Here is a 25,076-nt window from a genome sequence, read left to right as displayed (position 1 = left end):
TGTTTTTTGTTATATAAGATAACTATTATTGTTGTTCATTTTGAAATAGGCCACATATAGGAAATTTTAGTTGACTATATTGGATTGGAATTGTGTAATATTTGATGACATTACTGACAGTAGTGAAATTATTGTTGGTTTGCTTATTATACTAAATTATTGGTCATTTTTTGTTGTGTAACTATTAGTTGGAGAGTTTATTTTGTTGATGAATATGTTTTATTGAAACGAATGTACGTAATACAGAAAACAGAAAACAGAAAATGGAACATTTTGTTTATTAAATATATTAATAAATGGTATACATGGCGTTAAATACATGTCAAATATACTATCTTACTTAAATCAAATATACAAAATTGATGTTTTTCGTTTTGAAACTCAAATTCGAGACTCAATGTATGCACTTTTTATCCATTTAAGGTGGATCCACCTTAAATGGATAAAAAGTGCATACATTGAGTCTCGAATTTGAGTTTCAAAACGAATCAATTTTGGGAGTAGAAATGGTTGGCAATCAGTGAACTCATAGTTTCTAGTCCTCTACATGAAGCAATTTGTTGACAGCCAACATGATTGTCATTGGTCAACTTCATCAAAACCTGAAAACAAATGATAGAGTGTGACGAGAAAAATTAACACAAAATAACTACACATCATCCAAATCTTGGGAGTAGAAAAACTGTCATATATTTAAAATTAAGGCGAACCATACTCCTGAGAGGACAAATCGTAGCTCATATATGTTGTCAATATAAATTGATCACTTAGCAGAAAGTAATCAATACAAGCAAATAAATTTTATTATTGGGATCCAAACAGAAAATATTCAACTCAATAACTGCCCTGGACATTATCCTTCAAAAACCAAATAAGAACAAATGCGTAAGAATACTGGAAAAAAATAAAGTGCAAATAATATATTATAATAAACCTTGATAGAAGTAGGACGGCAATCAGCTACTAGACCAAATCCCTCCTCCTCATTAAGGGATGTCAAGCTTAGTTTCGTTGAAGATAGCTTTCATTGAAGCTTGAATATGAGTCAATGGTGTATATCTCATGTTATCCTCTATCCGTGTAAAGTAAAAAGTATAGGCCAAGAATACAGCTATCTAATATGTTAGAACAAAAGAAATCAGAAACTTTCATAGTGGCAGCTAACAAAAACATTGAAAAAGTTAAAATTCACACTATAAACAACTACATCAGTAGTAATTACGACTAATAACGAGGAAACTAATAACGACTAATAATGATTGTTGAAAGAGATAAAAGCAATGTTTGATAAACTTACTAATGAATTCTCAGTCCATTTATCTTTCGTCTAATTGAAGTTTGGGCAGTCAAGGTCTTCGTGTTAATTTTCCTTTTTTGAGGAGAAGATTATATGGTCTAAGTTTTTTCCTCAAGATGATACAAATTTGCAGAATTGTAGAGAAATCGTAAAACCCACCAACCAACTTTAGTGGATTAAAAATTAAAAGAAAGAAAAAGAGACACTTAGAAAAAGGTCAAAGACAATACTTTCAATGAGCAGGAGAAAAGGAAAAATTAGATAAACATATGTAAATGTAGTAAATTAGAAGAGGCATTATTGAGTACCTGTTATGGATTATTGGATTAGGTCCATTTGGTAATCTTCTCTTGCTAACAGAATAAAAATCAGATTGACATAAAGAATAATGATAAAGAATGACACCTTGATTCTTCCACATCTTCTTTCATGTACCATTAAATAAAGCAACAAAATTATAATCATGAAAAATCATATGACTAGTTCTGTTCAAGAAGCTTAGAGAAAAAAAAAAATATTAGGAGAAGAAAATTTCTTTACAACTAAAATTCCCCTTTTCCCTCTCTATCAATCTTACATATGAACCTGAAAACAAAAATTCACTTCCTATTTAAGTGCATCATTAGTTTCAAGAAACTTGACCTATTTATAACTAAGATAGGGGAATATATAAGAAAAACATCTGCAAAACATCTGCAGATACCGATCATAAAATCCAACCTACATAAAGTTTGTGTTAAGGAACTTTGAAAAGAAAAACATAGGAAAAGAATTGGAGAGGACATCAAAGTATACAAAATGGTGATATAAAAAGTATAACATAAATAGGGTTGAAGAGTGATATCTACCCCAAATTCATTGTTATAATTGAAAAAAAAAATTAAGAAAAAGGGTTGAAGATTTATAGTATTTGCAACTCACTCAACAAAGACCGTTGGCCAAGTCAAAAGGCGGGCTAGTATAACATAAATAGGCAGGGTAATGTGTTGAAACTGGCAACACCAGTTATTTCTCTCCCATAGTTACCAATATTTTGATGTTGTACGTATGAACAAATCAAAGAATGTCTGACAAATATACCAAACAAATAAATCACAAAGCTTCAGAAAATTGACATTTCTAGTTTTTTATTTATTATTATTATTTTCAATCTTTTGACCAAATTTTAGAAAGATTTGTTAAAATTATTGATAGGAAGTGGATAAAAAAACAAGGAAATTATTTATAGAAATTATTTATAGAAGTAATGTTTATAAGCTTAATTTTAAAAAGCAAAAACAGTTATTCTCTAATGCTCCAAATTAGTAATGTTTATAAACTTGGTTTCTAAGCCTCCCTTGTTTTATGAATGTTCTTAGAAAAATTGTTTTTCATGGACAAAACATTTAACCCTTTAAAACTCACATTTCAATCAGAAACTATGTTCCATCAATATATGTTGTAAATGAAGAAATGAGTAAATTTGCAAACCTTTGCAACTAGAAAGTCTGATAAAATCTCATTGCCTCCAAGCAACTCACATCTTATTGGGTTTCTCTAGCTCTCAGAGTGATCCATGCCTGATGCCAATATAAGAAACATATATTGATTAAGGAGTGGGTAATAAATTAGTATTCATCAAGTTAATTTGGGATAACCCTGAGCTCTAACCTTTCCCAAGCTAGCTTGGCCTGAAGTAATCATTGTTCCCTTTTCATATAATTTGCAAAGTCTCCAACCAATGAGGAATGTTGCTTGAAATATTTCCCAGCATGAGAACAAGTTTTTGTTGGTTAAGTTGAAAAGCTGCTAATGGTGCTCCAAATTGTTCTCTCTTCTTCAAATATACGGATATCTTAGACATTAGAAATATAATGATTTTGCAGTTGATAGATCAATTAGAAGAAAGAGGGGTACTACCTGTGACACATATCATAAACCCTCATTGTCATGCCAATGGGTTGCCAGACAACCATTACACGCGAAACCGCTAGAACCTGCTCCATAAAGCAGTAATTATAATAACAGAACTAGGAAAAATGTTGATAAAATAATAACTTTTGTCATTATAATTATAATAACTAACATAACATAATTTTTGTCATTAGATTCAAGTATTTCCCGCCACTCGCCACTCATCACATACTTTTTCAGATCATCTTTTAGCTTCCATAATCCTTTACTTTGTGCCTCCAGTTTATTCACTAAATCAGATGAATTTTAGCTGTCTGCTGAAACAATAGCATTTTTCATGGACAACCTACTTTCAGAAACTTTTCCAGTAGCCTTAGTAACATAACAAATAAAAAGAAAAAAAAGATTCAATAAAGAAAGAAACATAACAAAAAAAAATTCCAATTCCCAAAAATGTAGAAACTCAAAGATTCAATAAACAGAAAGAAAGCAAAAAAATACTTACACTAGTAGATAATAAAGAAGAGAAAGTTGATTTTTTTGAACAAACGAGGAAGAACTCTTTAGGTTGGAATGTAACACACCACAAGCTACAATTTAAAACCCTAGAAAAATTGAGGTCGAAATCAAAATAAGAACAGAGAAATTAAAGGAAAATTACAAACTGATTGATTGAAACTTGGAGAAATGAAAGTCCCAAGGAGAAGAACAAGAACAATGAGAGGAAACCGAGAGAGGTTGGAGACAATGCTATTTTGTTCCAAGACAAAGAAGAACTTGTGGCCTTCAAGAAAATTTTAGGATGGGTTGCCTTTTTCTACTCAAGGCATCAACTTCCACATTCAATTTCGTAGATGGTGATCAATGGTGTGGTTAAAATCCTTGATCAACTCTAACCATACCCTCTATGTATAATTTAACTCCGTTGACCAAAGATATCATTTAAAATCTTATCATCTATCAAAATATGACACTTTTCTTCATATAAAATGGTGTCGCCACACTTTTAATGCTAACACTACTGTGGCTACTCCCACATCATGAGCTATCAATTTATCTTTCTACATTAGAGCACAACCTAAACCCTGATGAGAAACATCACAGTAAGTTTCCAACACAACATCAGGTATCAGAAGTGTAAAATAGGCAATGAAAACAAGTTGTCTCTCTAGTTCCTGAAAACTTTGTTCACAATCTTCATCCACATAAATTCTGAGTTCTTCTTGGTCAACTAGTTAATGAAAGAGCTAACTCTGAAAATATTTATATAAAATGTTGGTAATATCCAAATTACCTAAGAAAATCATATACTTTAATAACTGTTATGGGTTGCTTCCACTTACGTACATACTTCAATAGCTAGTCTAAGGACTCGAACGAAACTCTGGATCTCTGACTTAAGGCCTCTGACAAACTTGTCGGCTCTCTCGGCCTCAATTCTTACTAGCTCAAGTGCAAATCGGGATAACGAGTCGAATTCCTGATCGTACTCCTCAACGGTCATATTGCCTTGCTCCAGCTTTAGGAACTTCTGGCACTTGGCATCTCTCACTGTACCGGAGAAGAATTGGCATAAAAATTCTTCTTAAACTGCTCCCAGTTGATCTGACTCATATCCCCACCCAACATCCTCTTTGTGGACTCCCACCAGCCTCTGCCTCTGTCAGTCAATAAATACACGGCGCACTGAATTTTCTGGTCGTTGGGACACTTCGTGTAGCAAAAGATAGTCCCCACTGAACTCAACCACATCTGCGCCTTGGTGGGGTTTGTCAATGATCCATCGAAGGTCTGAGGGTTATACTTCCTGAAGTCTCTCAGGTGCTTGGCTTTTGCTGAGAGCATGTCCGATACGTGCTAAGCTACAACTGGGGTCTGAACTTCTGCAGCTGGGATCTGAACACCTGTCGTCGGTGTCTGAACAAAATCGGTCTGGGTCTGTTGGGCGGGCTGATTATGTGCCAATGCTTCAAACAACATATCTCTGTACCTTTGCTCCATGGCAGCAAAGTCTGCTTTTGTAATAGGTGCAGTAGGATCGACAACTTGAACAGCAGGTTGTCCTTCAGATTGTCCTTCAGGCTGGTTATGTTTAGCTCCTCTACCTCCTCTACCTTCTCTACCACCTCTACGAACACTTCTGTGTGGTGACATTTTTCCTAAATTCCACCACCAAAAGTCTTTTACAACAAAATTCACTCTTAACCATCATACTTATCTAGTTTAATTCAGGCAAAGTCATAAATACAAAACATAAATTTATATCATAAAGCATATCTGGCATGTGACAAAGGACTGTATCAACCATAGGGGTAAAAATCAAAGACTTACATCGTAAGTAAGTCTACAAAATCTAAAAATTGTGGCTCTGATACCAATTGTAACAACCCAACTTTTCTAGTAAGTTGAGGTCATTATTATTTAAATAAATATAGAGTTTTATTTATAAATATACAAGAAAATAATTTAAAATTTGAAGAAAAACTTTAAATAATATAAATAAATAAATAATTAAAATAACTAATCAAAATACTAGTTTGGACCCATAAAAATAAAAGAAATACTTAAAATAATTGAACCGGAGTTCTGAATAAATCTCTGAAAAATATAATTACTTCAATACAAATGCGGAAGAAAACTGAACTATTCCCTACGGCGATCAACGGTCTCTTCTTATCATTTACCAGCTTGCCCTTGCCTCTACCCTTACGTGAAAATTAAACATTTAAAAGAGTTAGTATAAATTTATACTCGGTAAGAGACCCATAATAGTCTCACTATGTGTCTGTTAACCTCTCGTTAGAGTCCTGGAATAAGGTACCGCATACTATTGTGCTCCCGAATGCACACTATCCAGTGGTCCCGTAGGGACACATCTGGGCTCTCGGGGAATTTGAAGGAATCACCCTAAAGGAGAGTCGGGTTGTAAGTGATCCTGTCGAATCACATCTCAAACTAGCCACTGTATTTCGGTGAATTGAAAGAACTGAAAGTACAGTTACAAGAGTTACTAGACAAGGTTTTCATTCGACCTAGTGTGTCCCCTTGAGGTGCACCAGTACTGTTTGTGAAGAAGAAGGATGGATCGATGCGTCTCTGTATTGATTACAGAGAACTTAATAAGGTGACAGTCAAGAATAGGTATCCACTGCTCAGAATAGATGATTTGTTTGATCAGTTGCAAGGAGTCATTGTATTCTCTAAGATTGATTTATGCTCAGGTTATCATTAGTTGAGGATTAGAGACAATGATATTCCTAAGACTGCCTTTCGTTCGAGGTATGGACATTATGAATTCATCGTAATGTCCTTTGCATTGATAAATGCACCTGCTGTATTTATGGATCTGATGAACATAGTGTTTAAGGATTTCTTAGACACTTTTGCAATAGTTTTTATTGATGATATCTTGATTTACTCCAAGACAGAGACTGAACATGATGAGCATTTACATAAAGGTTTAGAGACTCTGCGAGCTAATAAATTTTATGCTAAGTTTTCAAAGTGTGAATTCTGGTTGAAGCATGTGGCTTTCCTTGGTCATGTGGTATCTAGTGAGGGAGTTTTTGTGGATCCTGCAAAGATTGAAGCTATTACCAGTTGGTCTCGACCCTCTACAGTTAGTGAGGTCGTAGTTTTCTAGGTTTAGCAGGTTATTACCGGAGGTTTGTGGATGACTCTTCTCGTATAGCTACTCCCTTGACTCAATTGACCAGGAAGGGGACTCCTTTTGTTTGGAGCTCAAATCCAATAAACTAACATCCTAAGTTGTTTAATGAGTCTTGAACAGTTTGTAGAGACATATAGGGATCGATGTTCAAAATAAGCTTAAAGGGTCTATAGTATAGGGATAAGGCTGGGTACCTTATCCTGGTAACAATATTGATATGGCTCACTTTGTATTTGATACAAAGCAATGATCCAACGTGTTCATGTAGTTGACATGCGAGTGAGGGTATCCTATGCAATGAGTTTGCATAAGATCGGACCACGAATTAGTAACCACTAGATGTAACTCCTTTAACTAGTTAAGTTTCTATTTCACTAGGATGACCTAGGTAACTTAGTCTTAATCCTGAGTGTGTTATGAACTCCTATTCACGAGGGATTGTCCTTTGATTTGTACAGGTGAGAGTCACCAGATCTCCAACTCAATAAGCTTATCATTTTGGAGACAAGATCGAGTGGGGAGCTGGGAACATAATTACACAAGATGGAATTCACTCATTCCCTACTTTAGGTTAAGTAGATGAGTGTTCCCTTAAATGGTGTCTCCAGGTCTTGAACAAAGGTCTCTACCCTCTCCATGGCACAAGAGGGATTTTTGTTTATTAGTAGGACCATAAACAAGTTGTTCATTGGAGGAGCACTGGTATTTAAGGATTAGAGGTAACCCAGGGATAAAACGGTAAATTGACCCAGCTGGTGTTACGAACACTCGTGAAGGACTAACTTACTGTTATTGGTCTATATCCGTGGACACATAAATATATCTACAGTGAGAAGAGTTCAGCTGTGAGTCTTTAGTGGAGTGTACACACAGTTAACGAATATTGATTAATGTGGTTAATGAGTTTAGCCAATTAATCTCATATCATTGTAGCTTATGATCTGTAGGTCCATTAGGTCCCCTTCCTAGCTCGTAAAGGGTATTGAGATTTATTTATATTGATTGTAATTTGAAATGTTCAAATATACTTAGGGAATTAGTTTAATGTATAGTGATATATTATAATATAAAGTTTGTGAAATTTTATTATAAATTTAATTTTAGATATGATTCAAAATTAATTTATGAAAGATAAAATATTTGAATAAGTTCAAATATTAATGTGAATTGGATTCATATTAAAATTATTGGTTATGAGAGAAACTTATATTTGAATTTGATTCAAATTTTTTAAGTTAAATATCTTATATTTAACTTAACTATAAATTAATTGGAGAATTAATTAATAATTTAGTTTTATTTAATTTAATTTAATTTAATTTAATTTATAAAATGATATTACAGAGATATTAATTAAATATGATTTAATTAATTATATTAATATATAATGTATAAGATATTGGAGAGATATTTATTCAAATAAAATTTGAATGAAATATTAATTAAATGTAATTTAATTAATTATTAACTAATTGATTAATTGTTAATTAATTAGTAGATTTGATATTAAGAATCTCATGATTCTCTCCACTTCTTTTCTTATTCCAAGAAGGAAAGAGAGCTATAAATATCTAGAAGAAAACAGTTTTTTTTAACAAAGTTCATTAAGAGAAAAAAGTCAAAGTTCATTAAGAGAAAAGAGTTTCTCTCAAATATCTATAAACTTTTTTTCATCTCAATTGGTTCCCACAAACCAATTTCATTCCAGAGGATAGGAAGGTCTCCGACAGGTGGTGTCCCAATTTAGATATTGATTTGTAAATTCAGAGACGTCATCTAAAGTAAGTTCTTGTATATTATTCTTTAAAAGCATGCTTAGAATTTATTTAGAATCTTGATTCTAAAATTTTGCCAATATACCTGTATTTTAAGATTCCCAAATTAATTTGAGAAACAATTTTTTAAATTATTTCGCTATCATAGGGCTTTTATCCCTTCAGATACCTCACAATTAGCTCAGTTAGCAGTGCAACCAACTTTGAGGCAGAAGATTATTGATGCTCAGGGTAGTGATTCTTATTTTGTTGAGAAGCATCACCTTGTAGAAACAGGGCAAGCTGATGGATTCTCCATATCCTCTGATGGACTTTCATTTGAGAGGCGATTGTGTGTGTCAGTAGACACTGCAATTAAGGCTAATCTATTCAATGTAGCTCATAGTTCCCCATTTTCTATGCATCATGGTAGTACGAAAATGTATCAAGATCTAAACGAGTCTATTGGTGTGGCGTAATATGAAGAAAGAAGTGGCAGAGTTTGTTAGTAGGTGCTTGGTGTGCCAGCAGGTTAAAGCACCTAGATAGAAACCAGCAGGTTTATTATAGCCCTTCAGCGTCCCAAAATGGAAATGGGAGAATATGTCTATGGATTTTATTACAGGACTGCTTAGAATCCTAAAGGGCTACACAGTGATTTGGGTTGTTGTAGACAAGCTTACGAGATCGACACATTTCGTCCCAGGGAAATCCACTTATACTGCTAGTAAGTGGGCACAATTATATTTGACCGAGATTGTGAGACTTCACGGGGTGCCTGTATTGATTGTTTCTGACAGGGATGCACGTTTTACTTCCAAGTTTTGGAAGGGATTTCAGCCTACTATGGGCACAAGGTTAGATTTCAGTACGACTTTCCATCCACAGACTGATGGTCAAACTGAACGTTTGAACCAAGGTTTGGAGGATATGCTACAAGCTTGTGCATTAGAGTTTCCAAGTAGTTGGGACTCTCACTTGCATTTGATGGAGTTTGCTTATAATAACAGTTTTCAGGCTACTATTGGCATGACACCATTTGAGGTTTTGTATGGTAAGTGTTGTAGATCTCTTGTTTGTTGGAATGGGGTTGGTGAACCGAGATTGATGGGTTCTGAGTTGGTTCAGTCCACAAATGAGGCTATTCAAAATATTAGAGCACGTATGCAAACAACGTAGCGTATACAGAAAAGTTATGCTGATGTGAGACGGAAAGATCTTGAGTTTGAGGTGGGAGATAAAGTGTTCTTGAAAGTAGCACCTATGAAGGGTGTTTTGCATTTTGAAAAGAATGGGAAGTTGAGTCCTCGTTTTGTTGGATCTTTTGAGATTATAGAGAGAATTGGTGTTGTGGCATATCGTTTTACATTGCCACCATCTCTCTCCGCAGTTCATAATGTTTTCCATGTTTCGATGTTGAGGAAGTACGTGACAGATCCATCTCATGTAGTGGATTATGAATCATTAGAGATTGATGAGAATTTGAGCTATATAGAGCAACCAGTTGAGATTCTGGCTAGAGAGGTAAAAATGCTTCGTAACAGAGGGATTGCATTGGTGAAAGTATTGGGGCGAAATCACCAAGTTGAAGAGGCAATATGGGAGCGAGAAGATGATATGAGGGCTTGTTACCCAAAGTTGTTCGAGGATTAGAACTTTTAATGACTAAAGTTTCTTAAGGAGAGAAGAATGTAACATCCGAACTTTAAGGTATTTTATTGTAAACAATTTGCAGTTTTATTTAAAGATTTTAAATTTTGTGGGGTGTTGTTATATTATAGGATTGAAGGAAAAGAAAATTGGTTATTGATGAATAGAAGTAGTAATAATAATAGTTATTGTTTATTATTATTATTATTATTATATATAAAAGAAGGGAAAATCTTTTTTCTTCTTCACATACGCGACCCCCCCCCCCCCCCCCCCCCACACCGTCTTCTTCGTTTTCTCCTTCTTCTTGCCCTAGTCGCCGGCCGCTCCACCTGCTTCCTCTCCCTCTTCTTCTCCATTCATCCTTCTCTGCCGTCGCCTTGCACTAGCCGAGCGAATCCCGTCCGGCGAAACCCAGTCGGGCCACACCGCCTCTCCATCCGCAACCGTCGTGCCTTTGTTCAGTTTTGTCTGCACCGATCTCCATTCGTGAAGCCCAGCCGCGGCGTTAGCTCGTCGATCGATTGTGAGGCAGCGCGTGCGTCTCCTTCCAGCGGCGTGGGTTCCCTTCCTATCATGCGTGATTATTCTTCGATCGCTGCTCCTGCCTTACTGTGGGTTTAGGTGAAAATATTTGAGTTAAGGATAAATTGTGGGTTCCGTTGTTTTTTTTCTTTCGTGCTTATCGTTAAATGTTAACTATTGGATGTAATCATTGAAAAAAAATACTTTAACCTAGAAGGCATACATTGAATCAGTGGGCGAATCCTTGAGTTTCAAACGGGGTTGAGTTGAGTTCGACCCTCCACTTTTTGGGTAAGTTGTGGAGTTTACATATAGGGTAAATTGAATAGATGAAATTATTTAGAAAGATGTTGATTCTCATGTTATTTATGTTTAGGATTTGAATTATTGAGTATAGTTGGATTGAAGAACTTGCATACAAGTCATGTAAGGGACTCTCTACCACTAGACTCATCTATAGTTTTGAATTGTGCTGAGTGTATAGTTATCTCTGATTAGTTTTGAATTGTGCCAGAGTGTATAGTTATCTCTGATTGAGTAGAGATGTCGAAAACGATATATACGTATGAATGTAGACTTGGTGTTGAATATATACCGTGATTGACCGGAAATATATATATACATGGATTGACTTAGACTTGATGTTGAATGCATATTGTGATTGTCTGGTAATATATATATATATATATATGGATGTAGATAGGATGACAATTGTAGTTTGTGTTTGTAAGAGATGTGGTCATGAACTTGTGATTGTCGTCTGACTGAGTATAGGTTATACTAAAGTGTAGCAGTGTACTGGTGAGCTGAGGGGTATGATGATTGCATAGTCGGTCTGATGTGTCGATATGGTACTGATTGACACTAAGCAATGATGTGTCGATATGATACTGATTGACACTAAGCAAAAAGAATAGGTTGATTGTTAATGTATTGAGGGAGAAGATTATACGTTGATATAGTTGGACTGTATTATGATCGATTGATTGATAAGATGTTTCGATTGGACTTAGGGAAAATTGTTAATTTTCTATTGGGAAGTGTGTCTTGCAGGTGTTGTACGGTCACTTATTGTGCATCATTCGGGAGCATTAGATTGATATGTGTGTCTTATGCAAGGCACCCCAATAGTACAAATTAAATAATAATAATAATAATTTTTTGTCATAATTCTTCCCATATAATTATTCCCCCAAACAAGGTTTATCTCAATCCCCTATATTTCTTCTACTTATTCCTTCCCTCAAACAAGAATTATAATAATCATTTTCTTTTCATAATTCCCCACTTTCTATATTCCTTTCCCCTTTATTCCTTTCCTTCCCCCAAATGCCCCCTTAAGTTTTCCAAAATCATGCTCTGATACCAAAATGTCACACTCGTTCTAGGTTTCTCCTCTAACCTAGATTGTGGTGTGAATTTACTCTTTAAAAACATTCATTTTCAAATGTAAGATTAATAAAACACTTTTCAAGAAATTCTATGAAAATTTTGGTAGCATTTTCCCTAAAATATGGGTTAGTCAAACTTGAAAATGGAAGAATTTTTCACTTCTATGTATAAGAAATCTTCAAACACAAAAAGTACATCGAGTGTGTCTCACCATACACTCATCCAAAGTAGTCTAGAATCTCAATCAGAGTTTATATCCAACTAAAAATGTAGTTAAAAAAGGATTGAAGTCCACTAATAGATCTATCAAACACATATCTATAGCATGAACCTTGCCACCTTGACAACCTCATAATACAATACAAAACTTAAGTAGATTATAAAAGAAATGAGAATCTACAAATAGTGATGAGAAGCTCAACGAATGCTTGGACCTTGACCATTATTGGGGGAAGAAAAATATTGAAAATGTAAGCTAAAACTCAGTGTGCTAGTGACATGTTTTTAAAAGTAAAAGCTCGTGAAACATGCTCTCAAACTGTTTAAATATGACATCAACAATGAAATACTAACTAAAATGTTAAAATCATATACTACCATAAACCGCAAGTATTCGCCAACAAACATGTACCATATAAGGTCTACCATAGCCGAGCGTCCAAATATATGGTCAAGAATAGCTCACACATGATCAAGGAATCATGTGGCCAAACTGAGCTCACATATATCTAGTATCTACCATAATAGCAACCTCTATCCAATCCAACCATGATAAAATACTACATACAGGGTCGATAATAGCTCACACATGATCCATATCCATAAGAAAACACGTAGCCAAACTGCTCACACATGATCCATATCCATAAGAAAACACATAGCCAAACTGAGCTCACGCAATATTTAGCACCTACCACATTAGCAACCTCCATTCAATCCAACCATGATAGAATACTAAATACACGACCGAAAATAGCTCACACATGATCCATATCCACAAGGAAACATGCAGCCAAGCTGAGCTCACACATATTTAGTACCTGCCACAGTAACAACCTTCATCCAATCCAACCATGATAGAATACTAAATACACGAGTGAGACTCGCTCATACGTTATCGATATTCACAAGGAAACACACGGTCAAACTAAGCTCACTCATACTTAGCATCTACCATAGTAACAACCTCCATATCCGCTTCTATGTGTACATAGAACCATCCATTCTGGGTTCAGCTAGGACCGAAGTCAAATCACAATCATCCTATCAATGTCTTCACCTAAGCTCAGGTTCTCGGATCTCTAGTCACGACCTCTTAGCCCCGAAACCCCCTAACAACCATAGGTGGCGCTACTAAACACATTCACGTAGCCTTTGGGTAAATCATTAACATTATTTCATAAACATCACATGTTTATAAATTTTAAAACCAAACATGGTTAAAAACACATTTTTAATCCCTAGATATCAACATATACTTTTAGAAATCCTTTAAGTTTAATAATAAATCAATGAGTATTTTAGAAGTCAGTTGTCATCTAAATCTTACTTGGTAAGTTTGGGTTCAACCACAGTTCAAAAATACAAGAGTTCATGAAAAACTGAAAATCATGTTCGAAAACACTTCTAACATATGGATCATAAAACAATCATATGGGTAATTGTCACAATCATAGCAGATTATAATAACATCTAAAAACTTATAACGAAAATACTTGAAAATAAACCACTCATTATCAATGATTCGATCCCCCGTGATTATATGTTTTTTCCACTTCAATTTGGCCTAAAACAACGATTAAGGTCACATCAATTATCGTCACATGTCACAAGGCTACAATATTAATTTTCAAAACACTTCATACAAGGCCAACTCAACCAATTTTATGTTTCTAAAGTTTTGAATTCTCAGTTGCCATAGATTAGAGTAAACTTTTCACCTATGAACCCTTAGACTTGAAATCTAAATACTTAACCCCATGAGTATCCGACTTAGTTAAAACTCAACAGGTCTTTTATGTAGATTCACGTTAACCCTATTACCGATGATGTTTGGAATTTATATCCATTATATTACCATGAGTCAAACAACTTAAACACTTCCTAAGATCATCCAAACTATTTATATTTCAAACCTCATATAAGTAACACCCAAATGAACTCCAAGTTAATGAAAAACGCATTTTCAACCTCTAACATTCAACTCTAGGATCTAAGTATCTTGCATAATTCAATTTTAACACTTCAACTTAATGGGCATTCAAGAACTCTAGAAACAAATCTATAAAGTTACTCCAAACCTTACCAAGAACTTAGCAAAGTACTCTTAACTTCAATGGACAACATTCTAACCACTTTCTATGTTCAAAATTAAGAATCTACCATCACGGGTTACTCAATGCTATAACTAAGATTAGATGGGTACTCAAAATCGACTCCAAAAAACTTAGCATCTTACCCAAATTATGCCAAAATTCCTAATTTTCAAGCTTCTGAATGGCTAGACAATGGCCCAAACTCCTCTAAAATTTGAATCTAACATCAAAATATAATAGGTATTGTGAAAATCAACTTGAAACTTAATGGGAAATAAAAAACAAGCACCTTAAAACAACCCGAATTGATCTTACGTTAAGCGGCAGATTTGAGTGGAGAATGAATGTGAATAGCCTTTGAGTTGATTTCCAGTGAGTTGGCGTGCACGGTGGCTGAAGGGGCGGGTGTTGAAGTACTGGTTGTGCAACGCGAATTGGGCAACAACGACGTGGAAACTTCAACCTTCAAATTTGCAAGGACGGCAAATGGCAAGGCTTGTTGGTCGTCATCCGATGAGTCAAGCAGCGCCACGGCGGTCGAGAGGTGGTAGTGCCAAAGAATGGTGTGAGAGGTGAGAACTTTCCAAAGACAGGGGGAAAGAAGAAGAAAGGAAATAATAATAGGGAGAATAAATGACCATACCAATCCTCACTTCCAAATAAATTAACTTTTTGTCCTTAGATTTCTTCTTTTCAACGCTTAAATTCCCAAGTCTTATTTCAAATTGAATTGGTTATAATTTTCTTATTGAAACAATTCAACCTTAAGTAATTGACAATTAGATTTAAACTTGTTTTTCACAACTTATGAAAAATTAATATGAATAAAAGGAGAATGGAATGAGAGCTTAGACTTAGCTTGGAAGCAGATATTTAATCATTCTTGAAAAATTCTACCTATAATTCTTGTCATTTCCATTTATTTATTTACGAGCATAACAATGGTAGAAAAAAAAAAGCAGATACACTAGTACCATTAATAGATTAATGTGCATCACTGATATTATTAATCCCAAAATCTAGATAGGGGAAAACATATCTGACCATCTACATGCTTCATGTAGATGTAGTAGTAATGTAGATTTGTAATTAGGGAAAAAATGTGATCTGCATGATGAAAAGTTCTCTATATTGGTGTGATGCTTAAGTCAAAAAGCGTATAAGTGTAGTAAGTAGAGAGTTTTAATATTTGAATCGATTTACTTACTTAAAGGAAGAACAATGTATTTATAGTAGAATATGACCTATGATATCTCTATCCAAGTCTTCCAATTATATTAGGTTATCTCCTTAGTTGAATGGGCCAAAACATGCATTTGACATGTCCTGCTCTTCAAATTCTATATCTTACCTCGATCTCATCCTTGGTTGAGTCTTGACCGACGAGAAAATGGTTTGGGATTTTGACCAAAACCATCCTCATCACAAGGCCCAAATAAGTCATAGTATGTTTTATTCGTTATATGATTTGGACTTTTGACCAAAATATCACCTTCTCAAGCCCTAAATAGATCATAGTACGTTCCATTCACTAAACGAAAAAAGTTGTAGTACCTTAGAGGTTGAGGCCAAGGTAGATCATTTTTCATCCCATAAGATTTGTTTCTCGTAGGCTGGTCCAAGTCCCCTTGGTCGATTCAAATCAACTATTTCTAATCCTCTTTAGGTTTGAAATCTCAAATCCATCGCATTACAAATAAGGGGTCACATGCATACATAGAGGTAAGTTCTTTTTTCATCTACTCTTAGCTTGCTCTAATCCTTAACTCAAATACTAACTTAAACATGGAAGCTGTTATGACAAACATCATACAATGTGTTTTCTTTTCTTGCCTTGCAGGTCATCATCCTTGATAAAAAAATTTATTACAATTCACTATAAAAGAAAACATGTGTAGATCAGGTAAGTCTTCTTGATAGAATTTTGGCATGAACATATGTAATTCACCAAAAATAGTGTCTTACTAGACAGGATAACTATTCAGCAGATTGTTACATCATCTAGGCAAACAATTTCAATTAAAGAGCATATAATTCAAAGTCTGTTTTTTAGTACTATATTCAAAAGTCTTTTTTTAATTCTTAATTATGTGCCACCATATTCAATATTTGTTTTTCATCATTGAATCTTGCTATATTATAAGTAAAATAGTTGGTGTACTTGTATATTAAAACAAGAATACGGAGGAAAAAACAAACAAAAAATTGTTTCTTAGTGCAATTGGCAATTATAAAAGCTGATAAACAGCATAGTCATTTTGAAAAACAACAAATACAATGCAGTAGAATACAATTAATAAATTGGTTTTCATAATCCAAACATAACTCAATATGTTAGAATAAAATACAATATTATGGATAGATATATAACTTCACACTCCACCCAAATTATATATATACTATTCATTTTCTAACAAAATTTATTAATATTCGGTACAGAAACATTAGACGCATTTTTAATTGAAATTGAGTATTTCTAGAACATTTTAAAATAAAGGAGTTGTTTGGGTTGATGGTTGAGATGGAGTGGAGTGTGAATACAACGAGAGACTGACGAAAGATTTGTCCTTATTATTACTTAACTAACTTCAGTAAAAATGTGTTTACAATAAAGAGAAAGTAGATGAATCAAACAAAATTAAGTAAAAATGAATTAAAATTTCGTATATCTTTTATTTGGTTTATTTAAATACAGTGGCTAATTACAATCAAATGGTTGATTTAAAACTAAATTTTAAAAAAAAATGAATTTAATTTCTTGAAAACGAAACTTCATTAAGAGACAAGTTGTTGGCCACCATCAGAAGCCCATTTTTCGAAGGATTATAATTCTTTTTTTAAAAAGTGCAGTCTTATCTGAATCCCCATTTAAAACTATTAAGTCCAACAACTCATATGCACGTATAATATTTAGATAGGAAACAAAAACAGTTTTGGAAACATAATCAAAGAAGAATAATGGATGAGTATATACAACCACTTACCCACTAGATTACTAAACTCAGATACAACTATTATTATCTATAAATATTAATTTATAGACTAAATCCAAACCGATCTCAAATTTTTCTTTTTAAAATATGTTACTTTTAAGTTCTTTTAGTTTATGTATTTTCAAAGTGTAGATTTTTAGCTCTCATCTCATTTGAATGGTTTATTTTTCTAAAAAATGAATTAATTAAGATGTATCTTTCCTTATCTCCGGTTAAATGAATGAGATCCCACACATCATTTTGATTCTTCAGTCAATGTTGAAAAGTCTTTCAATGGATAATATCATTGGACTTTCCTTTCCCAATAATAATAGTACAGTCCACATTACATTCATCTTCACATATCAATATTATGTTCAATTACCAAAATTAATATATATACCATTAATGTTAATTCAGACGTAATTAAAAGTTAAAACAGTCAAATTATTCTAACTTATTTTTCCCTTTAAAATTAGAAGTTTCACCTCCCATTATTTATCATCTACCAATTTGGTTGTACGAAAAATGATTGCAAGAAAATGAGTAAGTATTTTAAGACACCAAGAAAATAGGTAGGTATTTAAGTCACAGCTATACTCTTTGTTGTTGATGAATTGATCTTTGTATTATTTGAATTTAATTTCAATTTGTTATCTATGCTTTTAATAATTCTATTTAAGTCCTTACTTTTAGAAATGATTCTTTCTAAATGGTTTTATAAGTCAACAAGCACATATAGGTAGACACAACATGAACAAATAGTAATCTGCTCCCACATGACAAAGGTCATATATTATATTAACAATAGATAGCTACAATAGAGACAAGGCAACTAACTTTTTTTTAAGAAATTTAAATTATATTGATCAAACTTAAACTAATTTTGAATTAAATTGATGATATTTTTTTTTATGTTTAGATATCCTTTTTATCTCTCTAACTTTTGATAGGACCCAAATAATATATTAACAACCTACTAGGATGATCGCCTCCAAAAAAAAATCAAACAAACAACAGTACACCACAAATTAATCACCCAAGCAATCAACTAATAATGGATAAAAATAAAACTATAGAATTTTGGAAGATTAGAAGCAAAGAAACCCCTTAAGTGGAAATGTTAAAAATCAAGTCATAGTCATACAAAGATTCATTACCCATCAATACTTCCAAACATATATGAGATAACACCTTTAGAGATAATAAGAATGAAAAATTACACCAAGTTTTGCATATTCTGTTCATTAATGATTACAAACAATCCAAACCTCAACACCACCATCCAACTATTCAAAACCAGATCCTATAAGTTTCCAACCAACTAAACAACTTTGAGTACAATCCAACAATCAATAACTTTGTGGAAGTTGCCCTTCAAAAACCGAACTAATTACTCTGTTTCTCCCTACTTTCTGTATATGTTTTCTTAGAATCCTTCTTCTAAGGTCATACCCATCTCCATCAAATAAAGGAAAGGATGGCAATCTTATCAATAATAATTAAACATATAACAATATTTTTAAAAGTTTATAAATTTTGCTATATTTGTAATTTTTTTTTAAAGTATTGTTATATGTGTTAATAGCGTAAATTTAATTGTTATATTTACAATTATCTCACATTTGACTTTTAAGATGGTTAATTCAAAATTAGTCGTAATAAACATATAACCCAACTTGTTGTGCTCACCAAATACAAGTTTTAAAATAAAAGTCACGTTTGTGCAACAAGTGGGTTGAACACGTTCAATAACTTTTGTTTGTTTTAGTTTACATACTTTTCAAATTTTTATTCTACTTTGTGTACTTTTAGGAATCCTAAAAGCTATACAATTTACTTTAATAAATGGTTGATTATTTGATTTGAAACTGAAATTAATGTTTATAGATAGAAAAGTGAGAATATACATTTTAAAATAAAAAATAAAGAATATTCAATTAAAAATCTAAGTTAAAATTATTGTAAAATTTTGAAATTAGGTATTAAATAATAAAGAAAAAAAAAAAGAAGTAAAACGGTAACATTTTGATGGTTGGCTCTAAAAATTGAAGAACTAAGAAAAAAGAGGTCGACAGGATGATGAGGAGATGAAAAAACGAAAAAGAAAAGATAATTGTGGGGATTAGAATAATGTATTGGGGGAGATGAAATGGAGATAGGGATGAAGTTAGTAAAAAGAAAGATAAAATAGGATTTGGGGATTGGTTAATTACAAGTTATAAAGTTAGCGAAGTTAAAGGGAACAAAAAGTGGAGATTTTACTCAAACAGCTCTCGTAAGTTTCATCATCCAGTAATAGGTTATGAAATCACAGCTGTGTGTTTGGTAATCCAAGATTTTGGTCATCATTTAGGTGGGGCTAACCCAAGGTTTTTTCACTCTATAAATAAGATAAGAAAAAGGAACATATTTTCTTAATTTCAAAAGAAAAATGAAAAATTAAGGGAAAAAAATAGTCAACTCTTGTCTTCACATGTCCAATCATGGTCCCAATTCCATCGTCTCTTTGAATCTTCCTTGTTTCTTTTTTTTCTCTTTTTTAAATTGTGTGTGTGTGTGTGTGTGTGTGTGTGTCCATAATTTATATCTTCGCAATTGGTGGTTGGAGTTTTGACTATTAGCAGTAGCAGCTGCTGTTCTCTCATTTTATATATATACTTTTGGGGATAAAACAGAGAAGAGAGGAAGAGAAGGTTGAGAGAGAGAGAGAAATTAAAGATGGCTGGTGGTGGATTTGGAGATGGTGGAGCTCCATTGAAGAGAGCTCATCTTTATGAGTATCGGATTACTTCATATTTTGTTACCGCTTGCATTGTTGCTGCTCTTGGTGGATCACTGTTTGGCTATGATCTTGGAGTTTCTGGTATCTTTTCTTCTTCTTCTTTTTTCTACACAACTACCTTTTTATTCTAATTCTTGGAGAGTTCTTTTCTGGGGGTTGTTTTTGTTCATCTCAATCTTTTTCAACAACTAGTTAATTAATTCACCAGAAAGCAAAGAAAGCAAACCTACAAAATCTCTGCTTGTTCAATTTCAACATGTGTTCTTCTGAAATTAGACTGGATTTCTTTTGGGAACTTTCCCTTGGGTAAAAAGGAATAAATTTTCCAGCATTTCTGTAGATTTTAGATTTTTTTTTTTATCATATTATAAATTTGTTTTCATAAATCCTTTTCTAAATTCCACATTATTATTATTGGTGGATCTCTCTGTGTATAAAATCACACGAAGGCAATATGAAAAATAAGAAATTTCCGAAATAGAGGGAAAATGACTTTGTTTGGAGGGTATATCTATATGACAACATAGGGCTCTAATGATTTTCCTATTTGTTTTATGATTCGAAATTTATACTTGATTCAAATTCTAAAATTTTCATTCAAGTTTTTTCTTTTTCTTTTTCTTTTTTCTGTGAAAAAAATGAAAAAGTATAAGAAGGAAATTCTAAAAGTATTATTTGAACTTAGGTGACGTCATCAGAAAGTAAAATTACGTAATTACCCAATATTCAGGTCAAAAAAGCACATCTTCCTTTTTGGTTTCAATCTGGCCCTTTTAGGCTTTACGCTTCTTCTTCTTCTCCATTCATCCCCTCTTTTGATGATTTCCTTTTTCAAACCGCACGTTGAAGCTTTCTTTTCTTCCTCCCCTTTCTCTCTACTCAAAATTATTATTCTTAATCCAAAAATGTCCATTCTCTCCAATCTTATAGAAAGTATAAGTCTCCTATTTTTCTAATACGAGACTCTCAACTTCTCCAATATCTATAAAGTGATGTTTTGGATTCAAATATTCTTTTAACATAACATAACTCTGTTTTCCTACTAACTTTTTTCAACTTAAATAATAATTTACAAATCTATAAAATATTTGATTTAGGTTCAAATGTAAAATATTTGTTCAGTTGTTTTCGTATATTCAATTAAGATTAATAATTTAATGTGAATTTATATATAGTTTTTATTTAATGTGTAAAAATGTGAATAATTGAAATTGGATACCAAACCTACAACGGACAGAATAAAACATTTAAACTTGTTCATAAATTTGTGAACAAAAATAAGTTTTAGATTTCATTTTTCGGAGTCATTTTCCGGTTAAAATTATTGACTAACATTTTGGAAGGAAGTCAAAAAGTGTCGCTTCCAATTTTCTAACTAAGCTAAGAGTCAAAATAATATATATATAATCATCAAAATCAACTATTTATGTTTTGTAATGAGTTTTTGTCCTTGTGTGTTTCTTTAGCGCAAAGGGTAAATAATTTATATTTTTTTTTTTATTTCTGAAAAAACTTCATACATATATTAATTTTTTAAAGAAGAATGGTCTAAAGTAGCAAATTTGATAAAAGTTTTTTTTAAAAAAATAATAGATATTGATAGCCATACTTCAACCAATTTTAATGATAGATAAAATCCAAAATTTTGTTATATTGTGTCTCTTATTATTGATAGAATATGAAATTTTGCAGAAAAAATTGTTATTTTTAACCATTCTCTATTTATTTATGGTATGTTTTACTCATGAGCTAATATTATTTTAAAAGATATTTTAAAATATAATATTTTTTAATTATATTAAAGGTAGATATTGATAGTTTAGTGATGTTAGAGCAATAACTCTCATTTATAGAATTTAGAATTTTGCTATTTTTCCTTTTAATAATATTTTAATTTTTTTAGATAGAAAAAGTTAAATACAAGATTTTCCAATCATTGTATTATTTCCTAGCCAGATTTTTCAATTACTTTTAACCAAGATTTCCAGTTGCTTTTGATCATATTTAATTTGATGTTTTTTTTTTTTTTTTTTAGTTTTAAAAATATTTTTTTATAAAAAATATTAGTTTTTTTTTTTTTGTAGTTAAACTTAACAATTTCCAACTTAGAGGTAAAAACCAGAAAGTGTGTTTATAAGGATAATTTAATATATATATAACCAAAAAAAAAAAAAAACAAAAGGAAAACTGATTAGCAACTTTTAAAATATTGTTTTCAAAACATAAAATAATTGTTCTCTTTTTTTCTTTTGGGGGTAGAAAGGTGTTAAAAAAAAAGAACTTATAAGTGAAATTAGCAAAATTCAGATGGTAATTATAAATTGGTATAGTATTTTAGTATATGCTTCATTTAGAAATATGTGGAAAAGAATGACGATGAAGTTTTATGTTGTTAAAAACTCAGGTGGAGTTACGTCCATGGATGATTTTCTCAAGGAATTTTTTCCAAAAGTATACAGAAGAAAGCAGCTTCATCTAAAAGAAACAGATTACTGTAAATATGACAACCAAATTCTCACACTTTTCACTTCCTCTTTATACTTTGCTGGTCTTGTCTCCACTTTTGCTGCTTCTTATGTAACAAGAAATCGAGGCAGACGAGCAAGTATCCTCGTCGGATCCATCAGCTTCTTTTTAGGCGGCGTGATCAATGCCGCTGCAGTTAACATCGAAATGCTGATCATTGGACGGATTTTCCTCGGCGTCGGTATCGGTTTTGGCAACCAAGTAAGAAACCTACTACTTAATTATGTAATTATGTAGTGTAGACAACTAACATGAACCATTTAAAACTTATGTCCCACATGATAAATTGCAGGCAGTGCCATTGTATCTATCCGAAATGGCCCCAGCGAAGATCCGAGGAGCGGTTAACCAGCTTTTTCAACTGACAACCTGCTTGGGGATTTTGATTGCAAACTTCATAAACTATGGAACTGATAAGATTCATCCATGGGGGTGGAGGTTGTCTCTTGGATTGGCCACAGTCCCGGCAACTTTGATGTTCATTGGGGGACTTTTCCTTCCTGAGACACCTAACAGTTTGGTAGAGCAGGGCAAAATGGAGGAAGGAAGAGCTGTGTTAGAGAAAATCCGAGGGACGAAAAAAGTAGATGCTGAGTTCGACGATCTGATCGATGCTAGCAACGAGGCACGGGCGATTAAGCACCCGTTCAAGAACCTCTTGAAGCGAAAAAACCGACCCCAACTCGTGATTGGTGCATTGGGAATTCCTGCATTTCAACAACTCACTGGCATGAACTCCATTCTGTTCTATGCTCCTGTAATGTTCCAAAGTTTGGGATTTGGTTCTGATGCAGCCCTTTATTCATCTACCATCACAAGTGGTGCCCTTGTTGTTGCTACTTTCATTTCAATGCTTTTGGTTGATAAGTTTGGAAGAAGAGCTTTCTTCCTTGAAGCCGGAGCCGAAATGATATGTTGCTTGGTAACTACATAACTTCACTTCTCCTTTAAATCAACTTTCATTTTTAACGTGATATATCATAATTAGCAGGAATAGGTCCTCACACTATGATATGTTTCTACAGATCGCAGTAGCTGTGACACTAGCCCTTAAGTTTGGACAAGGGGAGGAGCTTCCAAAAGGAATTGGAATCTTCCTTGTGATAGTGATATGTATATTTGTGTTGGCTTATGGAAGGTCATGGGGGCCGCTTGGTTGGCTGGTGCCGAGCGAGCTATTTCCATTAGAAACGAGATCAGCCGGGCAGAGTATGGTGGTGTGTGTCAACATGCTTTTCACGGCTTTGATAGCGCAGTGTTTCCTTGCAGCACTGTGCCATCTCCGGTACGGAATCTTCCTGTTGTTCGCTGGATTGATTGTAATCATGAGCAGCTTCATTTTCTTCCTGTTGCCAGAAACTAAACAGGTTCCCATTGAAGAAGTGTATTTGTTGTGGGAGAATCACTGGTTTTGGAAGATAATTGTTGGAAAAGAGGGTGCAAATGGAGTGAATGGGAATGTTAAAGGAGATGGCCGAAGGAATCAAAATGTGTAGGAACAACAACAAAGCATACAGAAATCAAAAGAAATGGTTGTAACTGAGTTTACAAAATGCATATTATACTAAATTACTCTTTTGTGTTCATTAGTTTTCTGGTCCAAATTAAGTATATCCCATCCAATCAAATATTATTTTACTAATTTCTTGAGCTAAGTAAAATCCAACTTTAGGATGTACTTATTATAAAATATATGTTTTCTGCATGTTCTCAATTGATTTGAGTTACGTTGTACTTATAATAGTTTACATTTGGGTTTGGAATAATGAACAAACTTCGTATGGATTCTGATTGTGAAAATTTCTTCTTCGTACAACCCTCAAATTTGGGTTTCTTTGGGTACCATGAACCAAACCCAACTCCAAATGAAACAGGATCTCAAAAACATAAGTTTTATTTTCTAAATTCTAATGTTTTGCTTCATTATCCATCGTGGAATGAAATTATTATAGGTCAATCATTTTGTCTATGTGTTGATATTCAGCTTTCGCTACTTTGATGGAAAGGCAACTCAACAATATGTTTTAAAATGGTTAAATTACACTATAAAATATTCCAATACCAGTTAGTTTTGGAGGGTAAAAGTTGAAGTTTTCTTTAAAAAATATTCCCCAATTATTAAAAGTTTCTTCACATGCTAACATTTAAAAATACTCTCATTCATTCAAAATTTGCACTGATATTCTCACCAACCAAAATTTTGAGTTAAAAAAATGTATTTGACTATTAACACAACGATAGACCATGAACACAATCAGTTTCAATAGTTATTGTTGTAATAAACATCCAATTAATTG

General features: G+C 33.0%; 2 protein-coding genes and 1 long non-coding RNA gene across 4 annotated transcripts; 2 read left to right on the top strand and 1 right to left on the bottom strand.

Annotated features, from left to right (window-relative positions):
• Positions 1 to 458: 458 nt before the first annotated feature.
• On the bottom strand, positions 459 to 4,035 carry LOC116403191. 2 transcript variants are annotated; one of them, XR_004215816.1, is made up of 7 exons: positions 3,423 to 4,035; positions 3,197 to 3,273; positions 2,948 to 3,113; positions 1,606 to 2,856; positions 1,298 to 1,369; positions 935 to 1,115; positions 459 to 602 (listed from the first exon to the last, which is right to left on the bottom strand). It is a non-coding gene; the product is annotated as an uncharacterized LOC116403191 (long non-coding RNA). The 2 variants fall into 2 exon arrangements; XR_004215815.1 differs by having other exon boundaries at positions 1,298 to 2,856.
• A 5,842-nt stretch (positions 4,036 to 9,877) lies between these two features.
• On the top strand, positions 9,878 to 10,267 carry LOC116404122. Its single transcript, XM_031886357.1, has one exon. The coding sequence runs from the start codon at positions 9,878 to 9,880 to the stop codon at positions 10,265 to 10,267; it is 390 nt and encodes a 129-aa protein (XP_031742217.1).
• Positions 10,268 to 19,735: 9,468 nt separating this feature from the next.
• LOC116403365 (sugar transport protein 14-like) lies at positions 19,736 to 24,579 on the top strand. The gene is made up of 4 exons (XM_031884306.1): positions 19,736 to 20,334; positions 22,658 to 22,980; positions 23,072 to 23,701; positions 23,805 to 24,579. The coding sequence occupies exons 1-4, from the start codon at positions 20,190 to 20,192 to the stop codon at positions 24,273 to 24,275; spliced, it is 1,569 nt and encodes a 522-aa protein (XP_031740166.1). The 5' UTR covers positions 19,736 to 20,189; the 3' UTR covers positions 24,276 to 24,579.
• The last annotated feature ends 497 nt before the right edge of the window (positions 24,580 to 25,076 follow it).

Source organism: Cucumis sativus, chromosome 1 (genome assembly GCF_000004075.3).
Source record: "Cucumis sativus cultivar 9930 chromosome 1, Cucumber_9930_V3, whole genome shotgun sequence".
Lineage (NCBI taxonomy): Eukaryota > Viridiplantae > Streptophyta > Magnoliopsida > Cucurbitales > Cucurbitaceae > Cucumis > Cucumis sativus.
This window is presented reverse-complemented; position numbering and strand designations above follow the sequence as displayed.

Coding starts and splice junctions, on each gene's coding strand:
- LOC116404122 (XM_031886357.1), top strand. CDS start 9,878: ATGAAGGGTGTTTTGCATTTTGAAAAGAATGGGAAGTTGAGTCCTCGT.
- LOC116403365 (XM_031884306.1), top strand. CDS start 20,190: ATGGCTGGTGGTGGATTTGGAGATGGTGGAGCTCCATTGAAGAGAGCT. Junction 20,335..22,657: donor CTATGATCTTGGAGTTTCTG/GTATCTTTTCTT, acceptor TTAAAAACTCAG/GTGGAGTTACGTCCATGGAT. Junction 23,702..23,804: donor CCGAAATGATATGTTGCTTG/GTAACTACATAA, acceptor ATGTTTCTACAG/ATCGCAGTAGCTGTGACACT.